The 25,578-nt window shown below is 41.9% G+C and overlaps 1 protein-coding gene across 6 annotated transcripts in view; it reads left to right on the forward strand.

The window, feature by feature from the left end:
- Positions 1–25,578, forward strand: part of LOC126856046 (ras guanine nucleotide exchange factor P-like) — a 41,903-nt gene that overhangs the window by 10,535 nt on the left and 5,790 nt on the right. For 5 of the 6 annotated variants that reach the window (XM_050604218.1, XM_050604221.1, XM_050604220.1 and 2 more), the window contains 2 exons: positions 22,755–23,703; positions 23,893–23,952. In XM_050604218.1, the coding sequence (XP_050460175.1) occupies positions 22,755–23,703; positions 23,893–23,952 (1,009 nt within the window). The remainder of the gene's footprint in view (positions 1–22,754; positions 23,704–23,892; positions 23,953–25,578) is intronic. The other variant, XM_050604222.1, reaches the window with a different exon arrangement.

Consider the following 25,578-nt stretch of genomic DNA (forward strand, 5'->3'; position numbering starts at 1 on the left):
CATTTGTCCGCGCTTTTCGCGCAAAGTAATCCCCGTTTGGGGTGAAGGTAAAGAGAAAAAAAGAGAGAGAGAGAGAGAGAGAGAGAGAGAGAGAAAGAAGGGAAGCGAAAGAGAGTTTCTCTCTTTTGAAATCGGGCGTACGTGCAGATACAATAAGCGTATTGTATACGCGCCGAGTAGACACCTTCGTACCTCATCGTGTCATTGCATACTTAATGTAAAAGCGTAAAAGAGACGCTTTGTAGCCACTACGGAAGTCTCAAGCGCTCATGCCGAGTATACGCGCATTAGCATTGCGCGGGCCAACGTCGACGACGGATTGTAAAGCATCGTGCTCCGCCAGCTGTAATAACTGTGAAACGACGCCACGCTTCTAATACTAATGAGGCCGGAATTTAATGGCTCTCGATCCGCGCGTAGCGTCGCGTGCGCGTCCACCTCCACGTTGAATAACGTTGAGAAAAATCTCCAACCAACACGCACGCGGAGGATGTTCGCCGGCGGGGATGGCATCCCCGAGACGCGCGCGCTTCGTTTTCGGAATCGGGTGGAGGAGGCCTCTGGTCAGGCCCGCTGGAGAAACGACCAGGCCGGCCGGACTATCCGCGCTAGTCGTCGCCGCTGCTCTTCCGCGCGATGTACCGTTACGCTCGCGGCGCCCCGGGCCTTGGAGAGGTCCCTTCTGCTCTCTCGCCTCCTCCCTACTCGTTGTACGCGGGTCCGTCGTCCCTCACCTCGCGCTGCCACGCCGTGGAACACGGAAACGGGCTCCGGAGGCCACGACTGCCCAGCAGGCGAACCTTGGTCGCTCGGCCGCGAGACTCGCTCACAGGGAACCGCCTCGCCTCATCTCCCTCTTCCTCGCCTCGTCTCGTCTCGTCTCGTCTCGCGTGCTCGCGACCTCGCCGCGCGAGCGTCTCATATATCGCTTTGGCTTTCGTTCTAATTAGCTGCAACGGTGCAGCCGCGCGGAAGATATCGCTTGGTTATTATGTTCGGCGAAATAGCGGTGTACGTTGCATCGGTATTAATCGGATAATAAATATAATAGGGAAAAAGTCGGGATATAATTAGAATGCATGTTTACGTGTATCAATATTTTCGAAAGCAATTATCTCGATGAAATAATATACGTTGTGTGTCGCGATAATTTATATTTTACCTAATAGGGACACATAAATTATGATTGATGACATTACGAAAAAATATTTTATTTATAAATTTTATTTGAATAATCGATTTTCTATTTTCTCCTCTTTTTAATCATTTATAACCCCTTTTACGCTCTCGACCCCTTTCTCAACGATGATCGTTCATATATTCGTGCGGCTAATGGAGTTAGAATCTCATAAATATACGTGGCAAACCGCTATCGATTTATATCTCTTCGTGCTCTCCCTCTCCCCTCTTTCGTCACACATATTCCTGGAAAACGTTCTATGCAGGGTCGGGATAATCGTAAGATATTTGGGTGTTCTTCAGAATCTACAACTGACGACGAGTTTGGGTTACTTTCTCAAGCGACTAATTACGTAAGGTTGTAAAGGATAATGACCCCTATGAAAGTTTTGCATCATTTCACCATTTCTCATTTGACAGTATTTCGCACTGATATGCGGAAGTGATATTTGTTTAATTATTTTAATGATTGATAACAATAAGATAGAGCCTGAAATACTGGTATTTTACAGTCTTCATTTTATATACAATTTTCTCTTATTATTAATTATATAATTTCGTCAATCGCGATATATAAATCATCAGTTTGTATAGTAAGGTTTAATTACTAGATTACGGAGTATTATTGAAACAAATAAATAGAAATAAAATTAATATCGATGATTTTATTTCGATATGTTTAAGATTTTGGGGCTAAAACCATTATTTGGACGAAATTGTTGCGGATTAAGGACCAAGTTCCTTAGTCTCACCAAAACGTACTTGGCTGTATAGCGATCGTTGGTAATGCGAAAGACCGCAGGAAGACTGCGTGCGTAGCGACTTTTTTTTTTTAAGATGCGTACCGACGCGACGCGCATTCTACGTGCCCCTCGGCTGCGTAGCAATCATGTCAGCGACGTTGGACACCGTGAAACGCATGTAAAATCCCTTCTTCGGAGTGCCAAAGCACTTCGGAAGAGGCTTTAAGTGGCCGCGATTGTACGCCGCGACAACTCCTCGGCTTCGCTTATGATGCCGTCGAATAAAATGGGATGATTGTTGATATTATGTAAAAATATAAAAATTTTTCATTTTACGATAACAGCCGCATTTAAGAGTAGATATGCGGAGAATTTTGATTTCGATCGTCATACATAATTTTGTTCTGATTTTAGAATTTAATTTAATTAATCTTTTTGTAGGGACGAATTTATCAAGAAATCGAAAAAAAAATTATTTTATCTTTTTTCAATTATATTTATTCAAAATATATCTATAATTATTAAAAAATATGTGCATATTATTTTTCTGAGATTTTAAAATATTTTTCAATTTTTTGTTTAATAATTATAAATACAATTGGAAACAAGATATAAAATTTTTGTCCGATTTTAATAAGTTCGTCCCTGAAGAGATTAATCATAAATATATGTATAGAAAGATTTTTAAAATAGATTTGAAAGAAGACTATTATTTGATTGCATCGAAAAAAAAAATCAATCTACGAATCTGAAAAATTCTTCCGCGAACTTCGGCCTACGATGCGACAGCAGTTCGATGTAAGTGCGTAAAGCTTTGTTTGCGATGCACACACCGCGAATTGCCAACGATATATCAGCGGAGGATCGCGTATCTACAATGCGTTTCGCAATCCGATCTATCGCCTGGGAACTCTATCGTAGAACGCGGGTTCGCGGCGTCAGCGTATTCTCGCGCTGATTTTCGAAGACGCCTTTCAGAGCCGATTACGCAAAGGACTCAAACGCGGATATAGGTCAAGAAACAAGATTGGTATCTGCGAGTCGGCGTGCCGACTCGCTCGGGGGACCTGGAGTGCAACCGTAACCCGCCGGTGCTAGGCATAGCGCGGGGTCTCTCCTCGCCGAGAGAGCGAAGGGGGTCTCTCCTCGACGCTGTCGTTGCAGCTTGCTGAGTCTTGAGCGAAGAAGTGCCCCCGCTGACTTTCTAACGTGACTGAGCGCCTTGCCTCCTTCGTGTGCCTTACGGAACGAAGCTTTGTGCAACAGAGAAGGAAGATCACCCAAGAGTTGACTCGCCGCCCAAAATTCTCATTAATATCCGAGTATAGGAACTCGAATTTGACCTCGAAATATTGTATTTCAGACTCATTCGATTTCAAATTCCCTACGATTTAAAATATTCTTGAACCCCCTTAAAAAAAAAAAAAAACATGGACTATTAAAACACACGAAATATATGAAAGTTATAAACTATAAATGATGAAAAATGTGGTTTTTCGTTTCTTCTTACAAGATTGAGAATTATCCGGGTAAATTGGGATCGTGGTTTTGTTTCTTTAAATTGAATTGTTTCGCGTAAAATGAGAGAGTTACATCGAAGCACTCTCGGGCGCAGAACGGCGTTATGAAACTCGTTCTTCGGGCGAAACTTCGTCTACCTTATCTACCGCACAAACACGTAATACGGACGTACAGCGTGAGAGATACACACATCCGCGACAACCAATGTCACATTGAGATTAGACTGTTTGCAATTACTCGGTTTTGCGTATTTGCACGGATTATCCTGTGCCCGGGACTGTTATCGGGAATCATCGCGACGAGGAATTCTCTTCGCAAATCGTTCGATCGCGCGACAAACGAGCGCTGCCCGCGTTTCCCGTTACATAATCTTGCGGATAATGTTAAGGATTGTGCATTTTAGCTCCAACACGTTATCTGAATTCGTCAGAAAAAAAAAAGAGATCGTGCGCGATCTATCTCAATCCGACAGACAGAGAAATCAAGACGTTAACCGTAAATTATAGCGGATATTTTTTTGCGACCGGTACGTATGTATATCACGTGTATCGCGCGAATACCTCGTAATATCTGCCAAGCGTGCTTTGATTTATATCGCCACCAGTAACTAGTCGTAAACATAAGCCATGTAATGAGATAATCTTGAGCCCGCGAATCTTTATCATCTTTCCGCATAGGATCTATGTACCGTTTGTGCAAGTCTAGCTCCGTTTGAGCGCTCGAATCTTTCTCGCTCGTTCACGTGACAGCTTGATGTCGCTTGTTGTCGATATTGAATATTATCGTGGGAATTAGTTGGTCAAATTAATATTAGATGTTTAACGAATGTTGGCTTCCTAGATATTATTCTAACGATTAATTTAGCGTGCATGTTTTATTATTTGATTACAATTTAATTAATTTAATAGTATTTAATTATAATTTCATCAACGCTCATATTTCATAGCGAAAATGAGTATTTTTCGAGATTCTTCGTTTTATGTCGGTTATTTTATATTAATTGGGCACACAATACAAATACATACACAGCAAAGAGGGGGAGGGGGAGGGAGATGAAACAATATTATTATATTAATATATGATTTTCTGAATTTTTTAATATATAATATATTTCCAAATATATACATATACATACGCAAAACTGGTTTCTACTATCTTATTATTTGTAGAAATGGGTTTCTTAATCACACCGTGATCTATTAAAGAGTATCATGTCCTTAGAGAATGCGGACTTTACCGATTCGAGTCGTGTCAGGGTCGACGCTTGCGTCGCTACTATACGACGCTTTCGATCTATCTTTCTATTTTTTTTTTTCTTTTCTTTGGCACGCTGCCTATATGGCAGCCCTATTCTCCTTTTTATTCTACGCATCTACCTAGCAGAGAATCTAAGCTGTGACAGTAACAATAATGTATAGTAGTATACAATACACAGAATAATATATAGTACTATACATTTAAATATTTAATTGCGGTTATTCTTAAGATAATTCACAAGTATCAGAGCATTATTTCTTAAATCGATAAAATCTTGTTACGCAAAATTAGATTTCGAGCCGCGGCGAAAATGTGATAAGTAAGTGATAAGTAAAATACATTTTCTTTTACATTTATTATAAAACTCTGGACTATAACAATATTAAAATATTTATTACCATAAAAATTATAGATTATATATTTTTAAATATCGCGGGATTTTTCTTTATATGTTAATATATTCCACGATTACAAGAAAAATATCTTGCAATTTTTACTACAATATTTTCTTCGTGTAACAATCTCCGACGATAAAGATGTGAGAAGCAGATTGATATGCGACAGAGACTTCTCGTCGATGACTCGGTTTCTGCGAAGGGGATAATTTTACGCCGATAATTTTAAACGTCTTGCGCTACCGATCGATAGCTCCAGTCAATTCGAGCTGTCAGTCCGACCGACGCCGCGTCGTGCTGGTATGCGTCCGCGCGCTGTCACTTTCATTGCCATCCACGTGTCTCTGCGTGACGATAATCGGCATCCGTCTCACCTGAACGGGTAATCGACGAAAGGCTACTCAGAATGTCACCGTTACATGAGTAACTAAGCATTCTCACGGAATCGCTTCTCGATCGATCGATCGATCGATCTCCTCTCCATCTCCTCTCGCGATCAGTTTGCCTTCTTTTGTTTCCCATCGAATAGAGATAATAGCGGAAACGCGCGCGTGCATAGGAGTGCGTAATAAAATGGAAATCACGATAAATAATCGCGATCAACAATTTATATCGAGAGAGAGAGAGAGAGAGAGAGAAATAGAGAAAAACGTCATTGTCGATGCAATGAGTATCTGCTATTTTTTGTTATTTAAATACTCGTTTATGCAACACGTATTTTTTTGCATTTAAAGATATCATATCAAGTAAAAAATTTAGAAATATACATATGTACATATATATTTATGAAGAATTTACTTCACGTATTCCGCGTACCTTGAAATTTATGAGTGGAAAATCGTTCGTGAACGAGGTCGATCATCTCCTATTAAACGGTATATAAATGTATTTTTGACCGTTTTTATCCACTTTTACTTCGCGACTTCCAGATTCTCACGCCAGGTCGCCGGGTTTGTCATCGCTATACTCGATGATGGCGAGCGTGCGCTCATTTTCCCGTTTCCCACGCTATTTCGAGATTCGCGCGCGCGCCCGATTTCTTGCGAATCTCGCGCCAGCTCGTTAGACCCGGGATGACCAACACATACATACGAGAGTCATGTCAATTTGACGCGCGATTAAGATGACAACTAAAAAGAATGTATGATTTGATCCGAGTTGCTTCATCTGGGTGTTTATTCCCTGGAAAAATAAGGGAAATTTCGAGGGAATTCTCAGAGATTTCTTTTGTATTTGGAAATATCAGGGAATTCTGTTGGAATTTTATTGGAATGTTTTTTCTTTTTTTAAATTGTCTCTTTAATAATTTTGTTGTCATATTATAAACAATTGGAAAACTAAATGAATTATGTGTTTAAAATATATTATTATATGAATGAAAAATATTAGAAAACGAACAAAATCTTTCATATATTTTCTTTACCTGGAGTTTTGAACAAAAATAGATCAGGAACTTTTAAGGAATTTGTTTACAAGATTCAAGTAGACATTCTGTTTATTATCATTTGGATAAGACATTTAAATGACGCTAGTGCGTTTTTTTCTTCCTCATGTATTTATGTATTTGTATATGTTGAGTGTTTTAATCAGACCGACACGGTGCGTTATGATCGTCGTACACGATCGTTGCGTCCGGGACGCACGTACGCGTCAGGTACACGGGTACGTGTTTCGTTATACAACATTTCTCCAGCAGTCCGGCACGACGACGGAGGCGTAGAGGTGAGCCAGTGGCTCGTGGACGAGGATCGCCAAGTGGGGGAACAGAATGCGGAATAGCCTAGAATGTGATGCGAACGTTCTCTCTCTCGCTCTCGCGGCTCGTTTGCGCACCTCTCTTTTTCTTTCTCTCTCTGTCTATTGGTCTATCTTTTATATATGTGTGCTCTCGCATGTGATTCTCTCGTTAACCTCGTAGAAATTCTATCACTTTGACAATACACGATATGCGATTGCTTTTGTATAATTAATTTGATACATTATATGTACATCGTCATTTCTTTTTATTATTATTTCGACTATCGCGATGAGAATGTTTTTGAAAGCGAAGGCGATTTCTTGGGCTGTCCTCCGGGAAAATGCGCGACCAACAGGTGGTCCATTATGGGATTCCAACCCTGGAGTAAGGAAGCGCGAGAGGTAGTACGATTTATCCCCGATACATCGGGTGTAACGCGATTAGTCAACATGCCGTGAGGTAAAGTTGGGGCGTGATTTCGCTCCACGGGGGATGCGGTTCTCTCCTTTAACCTCCACCATGATACAAAGAGGATCCATTCAGAGGAGTTAAGTACCTATAATGCGAACTCGATGGATGCTTCGTCCTCACATAAATCATCGTTTCGGGTGGACGGACGCGGGATACGAAAATTTGAGCTCGCGTTTCGTACGTTAGCATATAATATAATATTACACAGTTTCTGATTTTTTTTTTCTCACAAAGAATCGCGCAAATATCGAAACTAAATCGTAAATATATATCTGCTCATACGATTTCCTGGAGGAGCACCCTATATATGTCTGCGACTTTAATCTAAAACTCTACACGCATCCCGTATTTTATTTTCCCGTTTCATTATATCACGTATACATATATTTGCGGCCGGTTTCGGGAAACGAACGGTTATATAATGACCCTACAATGCCCTGGGGATGTCCAGGCGTTAAACCCCATCGGGCTCGGGCATTATTTCATCGGGCCAGTTAGGGACCGATAAATTCTCCATCGCGCTCGCGCAGAGACGAAAGCGTAGTTACGCGCGGTGACAATGGGCATTATGAGGACGACCCTCATCGCGATCCATGTTTCGGAGGATGAATGAATGCAAGCTCTCGTCCCGTGGTTTTTCGAATGGGTGGCTAATGGCGGCGGCGGGGCGGACGATCCCGCTGTCGGGACATAAAATTAGTGGCCACAAATCAACTACAATACGACCACCGTTGGTCCCAGGTCGGTACGTCACACGGTGTTGGTATCTGGTCCGCGATGAAATCGATCCCGCGCGGGAGAGCGAGGTCCAGGAGAGGCACCGCATGATCGGGCGCGTCCGCGTCTCCTTTGCTGGATTTCGTACTCGTGCTCGTGTCGATTCGACTTTTTTTCAGCCGTATAACTTTCCTTTCCTTTGCTCTCGTGCAAAAACCACCGCGATCTGAGAGATACCTCATCACAGGCATTTTAGGGCAATCATTCGAACGATTCGATGTACCTCTTTCGGATGTTTCTGTTCATTTATATTAAATCTCTAATTATAATTAATTTTTTGAAGCCATTTTAAAAGAAAGAATTGAACAATGCAAAATGATTTGAATTACAATTATGTAGAAAAGAGAGTTTATGGATTCTTTTACAGAGAAAAAAAAAATATTGGTAAGAAATAAAAAAGAAGAAAATAATATAAAAGAACTTATATATAACAGTAAAATTAACTACAAAAAGAAGTAAAGAATAACTACGTATACTGTACGATAATTACAGTGGATTACAGAAAATTATGATTAAAATGCATTCAAGATATGTGGATAGAGCGCTCGTTACCTTAGTCTTACAATTAGCTTCATCGTAGCAAAATTCTCTCCATCGGCAATCTTAATAATGCGGTTAATATCAGACTCGCGTGTGTAATATGACGTATGCATCATTGCTGTCATACATGCGTATGACCTCAGCGAACGTGCGACACTGCCACTTTTAGATAGCTAGACTGGAATGGATAAGAATAAGAGTGCTCTCATCCGCACGCGGAAAGGTCACGATTGTCCACGGAATTGTAACGTATCCCAAACCCCTGCGGGGATCGAGCTGCCTCGTATCCAGCGAAAGCGAAGTATATATACCTGCCTACACGATCCGCCCGTTACTTCGTTTAATACCTCAAGTGAGAAACGAGATATGCAAGAGAATTAAAAGAGTAACCGACATTTCGCGAAATTAAATTTCTCATCTTTAACCGATCGCCGATTTAAGACTTATTAAATATAGGGTAAACGTTCCGGACTTTGAGATTTTATATAGGAAATTGAATTCTGGACAAAAAGTTCTTCCCATAAACATGGGTCGAAAAATACTTTTTTAAAAAGTTAACGCCCAAAATTTTTTGAAATCACGATTGTTTTATATATTTTTACAAATATCAGGGAAAGTTTTTTGCGTTTTTTAATAAAAAGTACCGAAACAAAAGTTGTAAAAGAGAATTGAATTATCTTTTAAATGAGATCAAAAGGAATAGTTCCCTGAGTTTTGAGATGATCAGTTTTTTACAAAGCTCTATCATCGATAGCCGAAAAAACACTTCTATACATTTGAAACTGGTTATCTCAGAATCTAATGAAACGTACTACAGTCATTTTGGTCTTAGTTAAAAGATAATTTAATTCTCTACAACTTTTTTACGATACTTTTTGTTATACAACGCACTCTTTCCCTGATATTTGTAAAAATGTATAAAATAATCGTTTCAGAGATTTTTGGAACTTTTTAAGGAAGCATTTTTCGATCCATGTTTATAGGAAACTTTTTGTTCAAAATTAAATTTCCTATAAAATCTCAAAGTCTGAAATTCGCTCTGTATATTTTTAGGCCTCCTCTTCTTTTCATTTTTGATCAAGTAATAGATAGAATCTTGTTCGGAATTTTATCGCGAATTATTTTTTATATTATTAGTTAGAATTTAATATGAAAAAATTACGAGATTCTTCTTGCAACGCATGGCATTATTTAAATTTTGTATCGCGGACAATATGTAATTAAAATAATGGCTGCGCGCGACATATCGAGATGTTAATTGAATGCATCGTAATCTAACGTGCGCGATAGCGGGACGAACGCCATTACTATCCCCTTACATTACGAACGATAAGATCGATTCTTTTTTTCATTCCAAAATTGATTTTCATTAACGCGGCGAAGCCCCGTTTCCCCTTCGCGACGATTTTTCCACACAAAACTTTCCGCATCTGAGAATATTTCGAATAGTTTACAGTTGAGAGATAGAAAAAAAACAATGTAGAGCGCGATAGAAAATAAATTCGAGAGATTGTTGAAATATGTAAATGTCAAAAATATTCCAATGTCAAATTTTTGACATTTACATATTTCAACAATCCCTCGAATTTATTCGAAGAAAAATATGTCCATATAATACTATTCTAAAATATCGAGATCTAATCGTGATCACGTATCTCGATTGTATAGGCCGGATTTGGCAGAAGTAGGTCTCGCGGAGGTCTCGAAGAAGTTCTATCGAAGGGGAGAGCTCTCTTCTTTTTTAAGTATTAACGTCCCGCTGAGGCTAAGGTTCCTCCTATTTGTCCCGATAGGACATCGGGACATCGCATGCTCGCTCGCATCGACGTCGGTCTACCTTCCTCTCTCTCCCTCTTTCTCTCAAATCTCTCGAATCGATCGATACTCGTCTTGACAATCGCATTTCCATAGCCTCCGATACTTTCGACGCCTCTGCGAGAGAAGGCGCAGGTTCATTCGGTGATTCCCGTTCGTCTCCTCGTGTGATAAATACGAGCCGGTTGATTGGAGCTTACCGTTTCGTCTAATCCGTCGCCTATCTCCCCGTCCATCCGTTCCCTATAATTGTCTTATTGTATTCCTATAAGCTCTCTGGACCCGCGACTACGTGGCGGGTATTCGCCACCGAAGCGAATCAATTTTTCTTCCCCGTAGAAAAAAAGCATTAAATACGCGGTGCCTGATTATCATTAAATGATTATGTGCCAAGTCTAATACTTATATTTAATAATCTTGTAATTAATCTGTGAAGGAAAATTATGAGAAAAGCATTGTATACAGAAATTCAAAGAAACTTGTGTTATTTATTTGCGGATAATTGTGTGAAAAATTTTAAAATAATTATTCGTTTTATTGTAAAATTCCGTTCGAGTCTATCTGACTTGAATAAAATTCTGAAAATATATAATTTTTATATTAAAATAAAATTCCGAGGTCAAAGATTAGAGATAAATCCGAGAAAGAACAATGTCCGAATTAGCGTTTACGATGGTTCATAACGAGAATACGGTAATTCTGTTAGGATTAGCCGACTCGTCCTGACTAGAATGTTCGGGCAAAAGTGCGTGGGCGTAGATCGACGGGGAGGGGGCGAGGAAGGGAATAAGGATAGCTCGAGAGGTAGTATATACGCACACGAGCGATCCCGCGTATTATACGGCACGAATGCCGAAGAGGCACGAAACGAAAACTCGGCTCCTCCACTCAGCGGTGAACATGTTTCCTGATGGGGTCATCAGCGCGAATTAACATACTGGGTGGACTCGTACGACACGCACACGTGTGCGCGGCCGGGACCGATGTTTCCATCTGACTCACCGCTCTCCCTGCTCCCCCATCTCCTCTCTCTCTCTCTCTCTCTCTCTCTCTCTCTCTCTCTCTTCCTGTCTTTCCTCATATCTCGTCTCATCCTCTTCTTCCTCGAACGATCTCTCCTTCCTTCGTTAGGATCAGTCAAAGCTAAACAACGCGATCATTGAAAAATTTGCACGAGCTCTGACATTATCTCGTTGTCGATTGAGTTTTCATTTAAAGAAAGAGAGAAGATTTGGTTTTTTCGACTTTTTATCTCATTTATATGAATATTCATTCGTCTCGGCTTGAGAAAATTTGTAACGATACGAACGATTTTCCCTCCCTTTCCCGCGTGTAAGTTCGCGTTCGATTGACTCATCGTGCGGTTCGGTTCAACAGGAAACTCTCTCGTCGGCCGAAGTCGTAGGAAATCGACAAATAAAAGCGCTTCGAGTTTGAACAGCGATCGGGCCGTTTCCGCGACTGTTGACTCACGAATCTTTCCTCGAGGGACGACGACGACGACGACGGCATGAGGTAGAACGTTGGGCGATCGGGGATTAGAGATGGAATCTCTCGTTAACGAGGAACGTAGTAAGCCGATTTCTGAGCTTCCCGGTTACCGGCCTCCCTCCTCCCCCTCTGCCATATTTCGATCGATTTCATTAATCGAGCTGTTGCGCGCGTGACCTCACTATGAATTTTCGAAAAAAGTATGTCAGCCGGCTTACAGGATCGGTTTTTGCGATCTCGAATCCAGAATGGGCACGCGCGACTATCACTTTCGATGAAGGTACCAGCCGTTCCAACCGGTTTTTCTCACTGACTCGGCACCATATCTGTTGAACAGACGGAAGTGAGTTGACGAATCCCTGTAATAATTACATCGTGAGGGAAGAAAATGAATTGCCTCGTGGAAAATCGCGAGGCAATTCATTTTCTATTTGTCCGGCAAAGTTTTCATTGACGATGAATATTGTGTATTTCTCTCTCTCTCTCTCTCTCTCTCTCTCTCTCTCTCGCGAGAATTTATTTCATTTATCTCTTTTTATTTTAATTTATACATATAATTACACTATTGATAACAGTCGAACAAAGATAACAAATCAAAACTATGTTTAATATATTAATTAACTAATTTATTGATTTTATAAGAAAATAAAATTATATAAATATATTAGAATCTTAAGTGAAAATCTCGAGGGACCCTAAATACTATTTATTAAAGATATAGAGGACTCGATGTGCAACATATGCCGCATGTTAACGCGTAAACGAGGTCTTAATTTCCCGGATAGTGTATATAGCGAGGGGAATCAATGAGGGCTTCACGGATAATTACGTTCTCTCGGTCGCAGAACCGTGACTTCTCGGTAATGTCGCCGATACACCCCGCCGCCGATCATTTATTTCGGTCGGGACGCCGGACTGCAGGCGAGAGATGTCAGTGGATCAGGATTATTTGGGTGCGCGCGAAGCAAGTAGATTAGGATGCGGCCGAGAAAACGGACCAAACGGAGAGAAGGAAGGCGAGATGGATCGGGGTAGAGGGGAGGAAGCTGGACGACCGAAATCTCGGCCTCTGAGAAGTTTCTCCCTCCCTCGTGTGTTCCATCTCGCCTCCCGCAAGCTGGGCCCAACGAGGCAGCTGATTTATAACGACCATTCGTTCTAATCGTCCTGCATCTCGCGCAGCCCGTCTACCGGTGCAACCTCGTTCATCGTATACAGAGTGTTTCGGAACGACCGTATCGTCCTTCTGGAGAATCGATCTTTTTCCAATAAATGTGTCGAGAAAAAATTTATATAGTTTTCGAGTAACTTATTATTATTAAAAATACGAAGCTTTAATAAAGAAAGAAAGTAGATAAATTTAATTTTAAACGAATTTTAATAACATTCCAAGGAAGAGAGAGAGAGAGAGAGAGGGAAAGAAAGTTGTCACGATACACAGTGTTTGAAAATACTTAAAAATTTGATACGAAATTTTAAGTAAAGTTATATTTGAATTGGTAAATGTAAAACACCCCCTATAATTTACGTTGCTGGTACGAACATGCTTTTCGAGATAACACCTTCGATTAAAAAAAAGTTAGAATTCGCGGCTAATGGAACATATAAAAAAAAAATTAATATTTAACAAAAAAAATTAATATTTGTGCTGTAAAAAATAATCGCGTAATCATAACTAGCGGTTAATGTTTTTGCAGATTGTTTATCGTATAAATTGTTTATTCATGTGCAATTTACATTTTAATTATTGCTCTCTGTATATTTGCAGAGATAACATTTATAGATGATTTATATGAGATAATTTAAATATGTGACGATAAATCGAAATTAAAGATAATCGCCAATATTTATTATCGCAATTCTATTTACATTCCACTTAAGGTTTTTTTTTTTAATACAACCTAATAGATATCTTTTTCATTAAACTACTTTTTCATTCTTCTGATATAATATGGCGATTACATAACATCGCAGAGCTGCGGCAAACAGACGATATTATTCTCGCGTGCAGCTTCTACTTCGCAATATTTATGCAATTATAGAGCGCGAGATCTCTTTTCTACAGAATTTTAAACATATCGAGCTCTTTGAAAAAATGGATGCCGAGACGCGACAGAGTTACACGTACGACGTATAATAACGCAAAACGCTGCAACTGGCGAGATAAATCACGAGTCTGAAAGGTGGACTCGGTCCATGCGGCCGTGAAATTATTTATTCCGTATAAACGCGATCCCCGAGCCACTCGTGTATCACGACCCGCGCGTGATCCTCTGCTCACGCACGTTGGGGAGAGGGGGTGGGGGTGAGAGTGGGGGGAGGGGAATGGGGAGGGAGGAACGTAGAGAGTAACTAAATCAACGTCACATCGGTAAGTTTAATTACGGCAGCGCAGCAACAAAAGAAATCGGCGCCGTGCCGTGCTCTCGGGTGGTCCGCGAAGACGGGCGGAAGAGAGATGCGAGACCGGAGAATCCATTCGTCAACTGTATCCGTACGAATGAAAGCAGAGCTTCCATTCCTCTCGAAAAGAGTGCCGCGAAAAATATACCGACAAGGACGGTAGAGCGCTTCCATCCAAATAAACGAGAAGTTGAAATATATGTTGTTATTAAAAAAAAAAAAAAATATGAACGTTTAAGTACGATGAATGCAAATATCTCGCTATATATAACTTAATAGGAATATTTATGAAATCAGTACAGCGTATATATGCTTAGAATAATCAATGCTTAGAATAATCTTCTGTCAATGATAATTGGCAAAAACGAGCGGATGTTGGAAAGTATGAAGCCTATAATCCGTAATAAAAACAAAAATAGAATATACGAACCGTGACGAATGCTTTTGCTTCTTACGCTCTACTTTAAGACCAAAAAAAGATAAAAAATGTTTATCGCATTTATATTGCATATTTTTATGACCGTTATATATGTACATTACTACAAATATCTACAATTGTAAAAAATTTAATTTTATTTATATGATTTAAAATACGAGTATTCATTTTTTCTCGCTCTCTGTCAGCGTGTTCGCTCTACTTTTATTCGCATGACCCATTAGCGAAGCTTTTACGCGAATGCCACGGGCAGCTTCAAGCTTTCAACGGCGGAAGAGCGAGAAGCGTGATGGGATCAATGAAAGAAGAGAGAGAGAGAGAGAGAGAGAGAGAGAAAAGCGTTTAGTCAGATACCGAAGGGAGTCTATGAGTTTGCACCTAGAGCCGGACAGCCGGCGGCACGCGAGGTCACCACACGAGAGCTACGGAGAGAGAAAGAGAGAGAATAACAAAGAGAGAGAGAGAGAGAGAGCTGCAGCCCATCAGCCCGTTTAATTAATTAAAAGTGCATTAACGGGAGTCATCGGCGACGAGGGGTTCTCTCTCCGCGGTGGCGTTAGATACGCGTGTAACGATCCTCCGAACCGGAACAACCGCGCTATTACTTTCGTCAACACACAACGATGCTCCCCTTCTTTTCCCCTGCCTTTTTTCCTATATTTATTCCTTGCCGTAGCTTTTCCGAGCTATTCGTTGTCGAAGGCGACCATATTTTCTGGTTGAGAATTGACTCATTTAAATGTAATTTTGGCAGAGATTTATGCAAAATAGGCTCGAGAAAAAAAACACGACTTGTTTTTAAACTATAATCTTAAATATTTCCTTTGAATCTTTTAATTCAATCGTTTCCTTGCATATTTTTTTAGAATAACTGTAAGGAAGAAGGATGAATATTATAGTTTTTTTTTTTTTAATATACCAGAGCACAAATAAAGCTAGTATATTTTTGATATTAGTATTGCAGTAATATTTTTTTTGTACATCAAACTAATTTAAAAGGAACGCTGAATGCGTTCGCAATTATCTTTTCTTGTTCACTGTACATAATACTTAATTGTCTATTTATCAAGACATAGCACGTATCTTTCGATCGATCCTTTATTTAGCATCTGCTTGCTAACATTTTACTTATAATTTTACTTACAATAGATTATACGTTCTGGCCCACGCGATTTCCACGTTCAATGCACTTTTATTCGAGCGCTTGTACGTGTTCCCTCTTATAAATTAGCGGGATGAGATAAAAAAAGAAAGCTTTCGAGATTACGTCCGCGTGTGGCCTCGTTCGGCGGCGTTATCGGAATCGCGCGCGAAGATAGAATCGGAATACCAGGTGCAAATTACAAGGGGGATGCCTACCAGGTAGCACGGAAGTTTGACGTGCGCGCGCGCTACCAGCTGACTCTCCTCGCGAGGAAACGATGTTGTAGTCCGTGTAGCGTGTAATCACGTTAATGCGCCACAACATCGTGAGCGAGCCGAGGAGAGATCCCGGTTTCGCCAAAGGGATCATCCCGCGAGTGCCGGCGAGTGACGGCTTCGCTCGACGAGTGACTCACTCCACGTCGCTTGCGTAACGAAATCGTAGTGTGTGCGAGTCGATAACGATAATCTTCGGACGAGAGAGAGAGCCGTATCATATCCTCGCATCGAGGAGATGCGGCGAGGGACGGAAAGAGGAAGCGATGACGAATCATCGATGACCGTCACCGGCGAGATTCGAGAGAATCAACACGGATTTATATTTACGGAAGGCGTAGTAAACATTAAAAAGTCGATCGTGTGGTTTTTTTTACGAAACGGAAAGGTGAGAAGCAAGATGCGTAAATATATCTAAATCATTATAGATTCTTGCTTTCGATGAAATAAACGAGATGTGAAACAACATAATTTTTGTTTTTATCGTATAAACTTGTACCGATTTTAATGATGATTAAGTATCGATAAAAAAAGCTGGATGATTTTGACGAAAGATATTGACTTGTTGGTCAAGATGATGAGCGGTTTCAGTGTGTTATAATCGCCGTTTGTCGTTGCACCTGGATTTATGCGTCCCGCAGAATGCACGCGCGGAAACGTCGCGCGGTAATATATGATCCGAGGTGTCCTAATGAGGGGAGTGGATCCGCAGGATGTGCGGATCGCGTGAGACGAGCGTCTAACAATGCGAGAGATCGATGATGAAGCGTGCCATAGCGTGGCGAGTCGGAGCGGAGAAATGAGAATGTAGAGGTATAGTAGGCCGGGGGATGGTCTCGACGACGAAGAAAAAAGAATCGATGCTAGATTATAAAAAATATTTACCTCCCACATTTCTCGAATTCGCTAAAGAACGTCGGAATTAATTCTCAACTTATTTTCAGTATAAAAAGTACATTTTCTTCACGATAATAATCCGATGACAAAATCTGAGACAGAATTCTGTGTATAATTTTATGTAATACAAAAAATATATAGGGGAGGGGAGGCCCAAGCTTTGAGATTTTATAAGAAATTTAATTCTGAACAAAAGGCTAATGTCCATGATATTTATAAAAATATGTAAAATAACCGTGATTTCAGAGACTTTTTAAGGACGAATTTTTCGACTCATGTTTACAGGAAACTCTTTGTTCAGAATTAAATTTTCTATAAAATCTCAGTTTGTTCGGAACTTTAAAAAAAAAAGGAAAGAAAAACATTCTAGTAAACATATTAAATATATTTTAGTAAACATATAATTTTATTTTACTAAACATATTTTTCTAACATAATCTCAAACACACAATTCTAAACAAACATAACATAATTCTAAGCAAGCATGCGCGGTGCGAATGTTTGAAGTTGAAAAAGAATTATATAGGAGGAATTCGCATCCCTCTAATTGACAAATAACATTAATATCGCGGAGTAATGACCGACTTTATAACGAGCGATTAACCTACGTCGCGGACCTTTAGGTTTATTCGATTAACACCAATTGACTCGTAAAATACTCTACTGGACAAGCAACGACATGGCGTATCGCGAAGCCATCGCACGTGCCTCGCAAGGGGGATATACGAAAAAGGGATCCGGCGGCGCGCGCGTGCCACGTGCTGCGGTAACACGAGCGCGCTTTATGTCAAACTTTGCTCCCCGCGAATGGATGTTCCCGCCCCGCACACGTGCGGTTTAATACGACATAATGCGTCGCATGTCCACATTCATTAAGTAATTTTCCGAACCGGAAAGTCATGGCGGTAAAAGTGACGATTACAAATAGATAAACGGACCCGTCGATCTCGCCGCGAATTGAGCGATAACTCGCTCAAGATTCGTCGAGATTGATCTTATCAATCAAGCGAGTCGCGCACGCATAAGAGATAAGTCAAGCAAACCGAACTCAGGCTCTTACTTTCGAGATAATGATTTACGTAACGCGTTAACAAAATGTGTTATCGTATCTAAATGTGTTATTTTATAATATATCGGGATACCGATATATATATATATCGATATGACATATATCGATATGACTATCGAGTTCCGTGAGCGCTAATTACTCGGCCATATTAGAATAAATTTAATTGCCAATTTAAATACCTATATATGGTATTTAGTAATTAACCGAGTAATTAGCGCTCACGAAACTCGATAGCTCTCGCGATCGGGCAAAGTTCGATATCGCGGAATAAAATTGGCATCGCGTCACAAACATCTCGCGGAAACGAGTTAGCGCGCTACTGGTACTGCGCTCGCGAATCAAGGCGACGACGCGGGGGAAGGAATCGAGCAGAGAGAATCAAGTTCCGAGATCAAGTCACGCGTAGCCTAAAAGAAAGTCGTTTAAAGGTCAGCAGCAACGACGGCGGCAGCGCGGTTCGACTTGCATCACAAATGCCAATCTACTTACGAAATGTATACGAGAGAACAATGATACTCTCTCTCTCTCTCTCTCTCTCTCTCTCTCTCTCTCTCGTGCTTACCCGTCATCGGAGCCGCCATTTGCCTCTTCGTCCTAATCGTCGCGTGCGCCGTCCTTTCAGAGGCATTTGCGCAACCCGAGATACCGGAGAATCGATTTTCTCCCCGTTTCAACCCCCCACGGCCGTGGTAAATCTAACCGATAGACCGTCGCTTCCGCCGCGGCTTCGTTTTCAACAGATTGATCGAAATATTGCCTTTGGCAATCTCCTCACGCTGCTATACTCTATCGACGATGATTCGCCTATCTTGGGGAAAGGGGGAAATTCGGTTCCTCCTTTATTGCGCGATCGATCGGATCTCGATCGCGCGCGCGCGATTATCCCTCCCGCGCGGAGGTGTTCGGTCTCGAAAAGACTTCGCGAATCGGCGACGCGTCGCGCCGTATCTCCGCCATCATCTTATTTCATATCCGCGAAATAATGCTGAATAATTTCACCATAAATACGCACGGCGTGGGCGTAAAGTAACGATAATGCAAGTAAATAATGGACGCGCGAGTTTTATTACCTAGGCGGATCTGAATGGACGAGAGATAGAATCTACGTGTCCGCGCCACGCCACGAATGTGTCAGCCCCCTCGAGGAGAGGATGCGATGGGGAATCTCTCCGCATGTGCCGCCGCATTTACCTCCTCGCGACGCGCCATGCAGCAACGTACGTAGTCGCCCGGAGCTCCGATCCTCCCCCGCCTTCTTTCCATTCTGCCTCTTGGAACCGTACCTTCGATAGACTGACGAGACTCTTGTTCTTCTTGCTTTAATATTAGCGTCGTCTCAACGAAATTCGTTTGATGTGGCAATGATACCGTGAGCGGGAAAAAAATTGAAGAGATTCGGAAAATGTGCGAAAAATAATAACGTCAATTTTTTCCACGATGATAAAGTTTAGATAAAATAATAACAGATAAAATAGAAATTATAATTGTATAACAGACTAACTATCGCGTTAACTGACTCTCAAGAGTTCAAATGCTTTGTATCATAAAAGCGGCCGTTGTAGCCTCCCCTAAATCACTATATCTCGCCACCTTCGCACTCTGTATCGAGGTCAGAACGCATCATTAAAAAAACAGACAGGACGGATCGCACGAATCCAATTATTCAGGAATATATTTTCAAGGGAATCACGCGGTCGCGATCGAATATCTCGGATAAGGGACTCTCGCGGCTGCGATGACGAGCAAGAAAATCGCTCGCGGATTCAGGGACATTTCGTGATGTCGGCTTCATAGCTGACATTTTCCTGGGCGTTTATCGTGATAATGCGGCTTTAGGTCAGAGGGTGTGGCCTCCCCAGATTGATTCGGCCGAGCTGCTTGCTTCTGCGCTCTAGGTCTCTTCATCGGGAACAACAGCATGGCGTCGCGTCGCCCCGCGTCGCGACGAATCACCTCCCTCCCTCCCCGTCTCTCGTTCATCCGTCTTCCTTACAGCCACGCGTATATGTATATACATACATCTATACGTTTATCGCGTCGCTGTATCGCGATAAATTTAGTCGCTCCCGATATATAATTACTCGACTCGAGTGGTTCGCGCGAGTTATCGGAGGCGCCCAAGATGTTGCGCAATCTGATAAACGAGTATACTTGATCAAATTTTTCGCTATCTTTTTATCAATCGTCGAAAGAGGACGAGAAGGAGGGTGCTCGAGATTCGCGCGCCTCGATTACTTGTCGACGATAATTTCGAGATATATTATATGTATATACGCTACAGAGTCTCATTACACTTTTGTAAGAATATTATATATTTGTAACTTTTCTCTTATCGCGTTTCTGGAACGACCTTCGATACTCCAGCTTGTACGATTTTTCATACTTCTTAAGGCTTTCCGCGCGATCTCGTTTATAAAGTACCCGATACACGAGCTAAAACGAGAACTGTTTTTACAATCTGGAATCATTGGCGCTAATCGCGATCTATGCTAATTGGAAAAGAACGCGTGTGTCGCCCGGAATACTGGATTTATTAAGTCATGGAACGAGGAAAAAAAAAAAAAAGAATCATTCCATTTCCGAGGACGATTACGACGTCGGTCGTTGTTGTTGTTGTTGGTGCGCGATCGACAAAACCACCTCAACTGGCATAATCAAGCATGGATATTAGCGTGAAACGCGCGCGCGCACTCCCACGCATGATACACATACACGTGAGCCACGTGTACGCAATGACGACGCAGTATCGACGGACGCGGCGGCGTGGGTGTCCGTTCTCGCTCTCCGACAGATTCGAAAACGCATTATTAACACCGGCGACCCTGGCTCTATGATTACGCGCATTAATAGCCGGATGGACGAACTTTGCTCGCGCTCCGCACTATCATTATCATCGCAACGCGAGAAAGAGACGGATGACGAGAGAGATCGTAGGAAAAGAGGCAGGTCCCACCGCGTGGCGGGCCTCGAGAATGAAAATTACGAAACGTTCTCGCGTCTGTCCCTCGAACAGACATATTTAATTTTGTTTTTTTTTTTCTTTTCTTTTTTCTTTTGTGATATTCGATCCTGAATATATTTTTATTGAGTCAATCATATTAAACGATCGTATTGATTACGCCAGCGACTTTAACGCCACGTCATTTTGATATTCTGATGTATTGTCGAAATTTGATCGTCACGAAATAAGTGATAGGTGATACCTCCGTTCAGTCACGAGGTACATATTACATTCAAGTTTCTGAATATTTTATTTGTTTTAAGGATTTTACAAATTTATATATATTCGTAAATATATCACTCCTCACAAACATAAAATTTATTCAAAATATTTTTCGTAAATTTTTTGATCTACCCTCTCGTAAAATCGGAATTTTTACGATATATTTACGGTAGATTTTTAAATATAATGTGTCTCGCATGTACGCGCATATGGTATCTCTCTCTCTCTCTCTCTCTCTCTCTCTCTCTCTCTCTCTCGCAAACTCCTTTTCAAATTGCATATCAGGCGCGATCGAGTGTCGCGAATGTACCAATCTTCCAACGATGAATTATTCATTGTGTAAATAATTCATAAATCTCACTCCTGCGAACTCCACGGGCGTCGCGCGAAGCAGCAAAGTCCGATGGAAAGCTCAAAAGTTTGCCACGCGATATTTTTCAGCGAATCCCTACCAACGTATGAATAAAATCATACTTTTAAAAATCTCGTGTATAGAACTCGCGAACTCATCTCCTCTCTCCCTTATTCATAATTGAACATTTGAATAAAAATATCGATACCCAGAGTATATTCTTTCAAACAAAAGTTTATAAGCCAAGCGTTTTATATTAAAAAAAAAAAATTTCTACATGAAAGAAACACATGTGTATATTTTTTCCAAATAAAAAATTTTGTCTTCTTCTGACTCGTCGTCGACGATGTCGTTGAGATCCCAGGCTTTCCTGGCAGACATCGGATGCTCGAATGTTATATGCAGCGAACATATATCTATGCTGTATCGAGGTAGCATTCGTTGTCTTTCGAGAGCGTGAAGAAGAGGAAATAAGGGGGAGGAGGGAGCAGGAGGAGAGAGAGACAGAGAGCGGTGTAGCATCATCGGGCGCATGAGGGCGGTGATGCTCGTGTACAAATCATGCGGAGGATGACGCGGCATCGCCAGCATCATCCCCGCGTTCCGTCGCACCTCCTCCTCGCGCGTGCTGGACGTCGTAGGGCGAGACGGCGGTTGTGCGTGCATGTTAACGGGGCCCGACCTGCGGCGAGGACCTTCGCCATACCGCACGTATCACCATACCGCAAGTCACTCTTTCGTCCTCTCTCGGTCCCTTTTCTCTCGGCATACGCGCCCTTTACAACCTTAACGCGGCTTCGGGACGGCCGAGAGAGTTTTAATCGCACCACACGCACACACATTCATTATCGTGTAAAATAATTTTATTTTTAATCATCGAATTTATGTACTTTTTTATCTGTAATAATCAAATGATATATGTATCGAATAAATTTATCGAAGAGATATTTTAATTAAAAAATGAAATATATTTATTAGAAAAATTATATACAAAAATTTATTTATCAATTATTCTTTTCTATTCCTAGCAGACGTCGGACCTGGACACCTTGCTGTGCAGGCAGGATCTCGATCGTCTGCAGAGGCTGGACGAGGATGAATCGGACGCGAGAGATGCGCGGGAGCCGTCGTCGGTGCACATGGAGGATTTCTTCGAGGTCGGCGGTCCTACGACAGTGTGCCGGCCACCGCAGACTAGTTTCGTCTCCACCAGGGGTCAGCCGGCGACCGCCGGTCAAGATGACGACGTGTTCCTGAGGCCACCGCTCTGGGAGGATATCACGTCGAGCATCCAGAAGCTGGATCCGGAGAACGCGGACATGCTGGGCTCGCAGTCCCACGTGAAACTGGAGACGGACGATGTGACGCCGCCGCCGGTCCTGTCTCCGGTGGAGATCAAGACGGAACCTTTACCGCCCCCGCCAACCCTGCACCTTCTCGAGGGACCGAATTCCGCGCAGAATCCCTTCCCGAACCCCGCTAGTGGTCAGCACGTTGTCCATCATCGAACGACGACGACGACGACGACGGCGCTCTTCAAGAACTTTCCCAACAACAACAACAACAGCAATAACAATAATAACAACAATAGCGGAAACGTTAATAGTAATGGGGCGAGCGGGAACGGTAACAATAACGGTAGCGGCGCCAATAACAACAACGGCAATAACAACAATAGCAACAACGGTAACGGTGATTCGTCGACGACGAATCATCATCAGGCGAGTGGCAACGCGACGTCGCCGCTCTATGGCTCGATGACGAGGCTGATGTATATTTCACCGTTGACGCCACCGATCTCCGATCCCGGCTCGCCCATCGGTCCACCAAGACGGACGCCGCCACCCCCGTATCCCCAGCCTGGCCCCATCCTGAATCCAGCCCACAGGATCCAGTCATCGTCGATGTCGTCCAAGTTCAACAGGCGAAATAACCCGGAGCTGGAGAAGCGCCGAGTGCACCATTGCGATTTCGTAGGTAAGCACATACAAATGACTTTTTTAATTTAAGTACCTATTCGCATGAAATTACTATCATTACATAATAGTATTTCGATAACATGCAGATTAAAAAATGAAATTAAGGAGATTAAACTCCATTAATCGTTTCGTAGATATTCGAATTTCTGATTTTGAGCAAACTTAAATCAACAACTTCCTCTTGCAGGTTGTACAAAGGTCTATACGAAGAGCTCGCACTTGAAGGCTCATCAGCGGATACATACGGGTGAGTGAAAAACGTACTGTATCACGTACACGTTTGTTGCTAACACGAGCGGTGAGCGGACGCTAAAATTAAGGGGAGAGGCCTCCGTGTATTATCCGGCTAATTAGGTATGTAGCTCATTTAGACGTAGCGAGACGACACGAGGAGTTCGAAAGCGCGAGGTCGAGCGCTCAGTGCTCGCGCGTGGGCAGGGCGCGGTTCTACATCTCTCTCTCTCTCTCTCTCTCTCTCTCTCTCTCTTTCTCTTTCCTTCTCTTTCTCTTTTCGCTTCCATCTCCCTGCGGTGTCGCGCAAAGGTTCTATCATATGTAAACGCGGTAAGGGAAGCATACGAAGCTCTCGTGGTATGCGACTCTCCGCTTCGCTGGTAGAGCGAAGCTAGTCGACCGACCCACATCCTATTCGTGTCCAAGCTCCGCCAACACATGAACGTTAAGCCACAGCACCAACACCGCGCCGGTGTTTGCTACCTGGGCGAACATGCATACTAGGTTCCCACACGCGTCAGGACGTACGCGAGAGCGCGAGAGGGAGAGACTGAAGAAAGATAGAGAAGAGAGAGAGAGAGAGAAATGTGCTTCCCGCACACGTGCCTACGCGGCGGTCTCGCGGAATGCAAGCCGGAGGCATCTTAAGTGCGATGTACCACTTTCGAATTGATAGCTCGGCGGGGTTTTTGCGGTAAACCCGTGTCATCGCCTCGAACGAGTCGATCGAATGAAACGAGCGGCACGTACGTGCCGATGGAACGAATTGGATGAAAATTTAGAGATACATATTATTAAATTTAGAAATTAAATCGAAGACTCCGAAGCAAGTAAAAGCGAGGTCATAAAAAAGCTTGCTTTTTTGAAATTATTTTCATAATGTATTTAAAAAAAATGTTCTCTAATCGGGCTCTGAAATTAATCTGGAAGAAAGAGAGCGTTCCTAACAAAAGTTCTATTAAGATTCATGTTTAGATTAATCATCATCTGCGTTTAATTCGTTCTTGCCTTGGCATGTTTAATTTGATATTTAAATCGAAGGATCGGTAGTCTCTTGATTAGAGACTTGATACGTCAACTAAATTAATCTGTCATTACAATGACGACTTGTACATCTTCGCCGATCGGTGGTTCCTCCGCCGAGAACCAATCGATTCGCGAGATTATGCGAAGGATATTTCAATTTGTCGCGCGATCTTGAATATGAGCGTAGATACTGGCGCGCAGAGACCGGGGAACGTTCCGACGTGAAGGAGAAGCCGAGGGGGGCACGTGGCCCTCGCGCGCCGCTCGGACGGATACTCGTGAATGAACCCTCGCCGCATTGCTCTTGTGAATGCGCCGTGCCACGAACGGCATCCACTTCGTGTCATTAATTCATTTACAACTTGAATTATTATGTTATAAGAAATTCAAGACTAATAACTAAAATATGATAATTTATCAAAATAATAACATATAAATTATATATATAAACAATATATACATATATACATATGTGTGTGTAATAATATATATTGTGATTTATAATATAATATAAAATTATATATATACATATATAATTTTATATATACAACATTGTACATATATATATGATTTCATGACGATACAAAGATATATAAAAATCTATATACATATA

Source organism: Cataglyphis hispanica, chromosome 17 (genome assembly GCF_021464435.1).
Source record: "Cataglyphis hispanica isolate Lineage 1 chromosome 17, ULB_Chis1_1.0, whole genome shotgun sequence".
In the NCBI taxonomy this organism is placed as follows: domain Eukaryota; kingdom Metazoa; phylum Arthropoda; class Insecta; order Hymenoptera; family Formicidae; genus Cataglyphis; species Cataglyphis hispanica.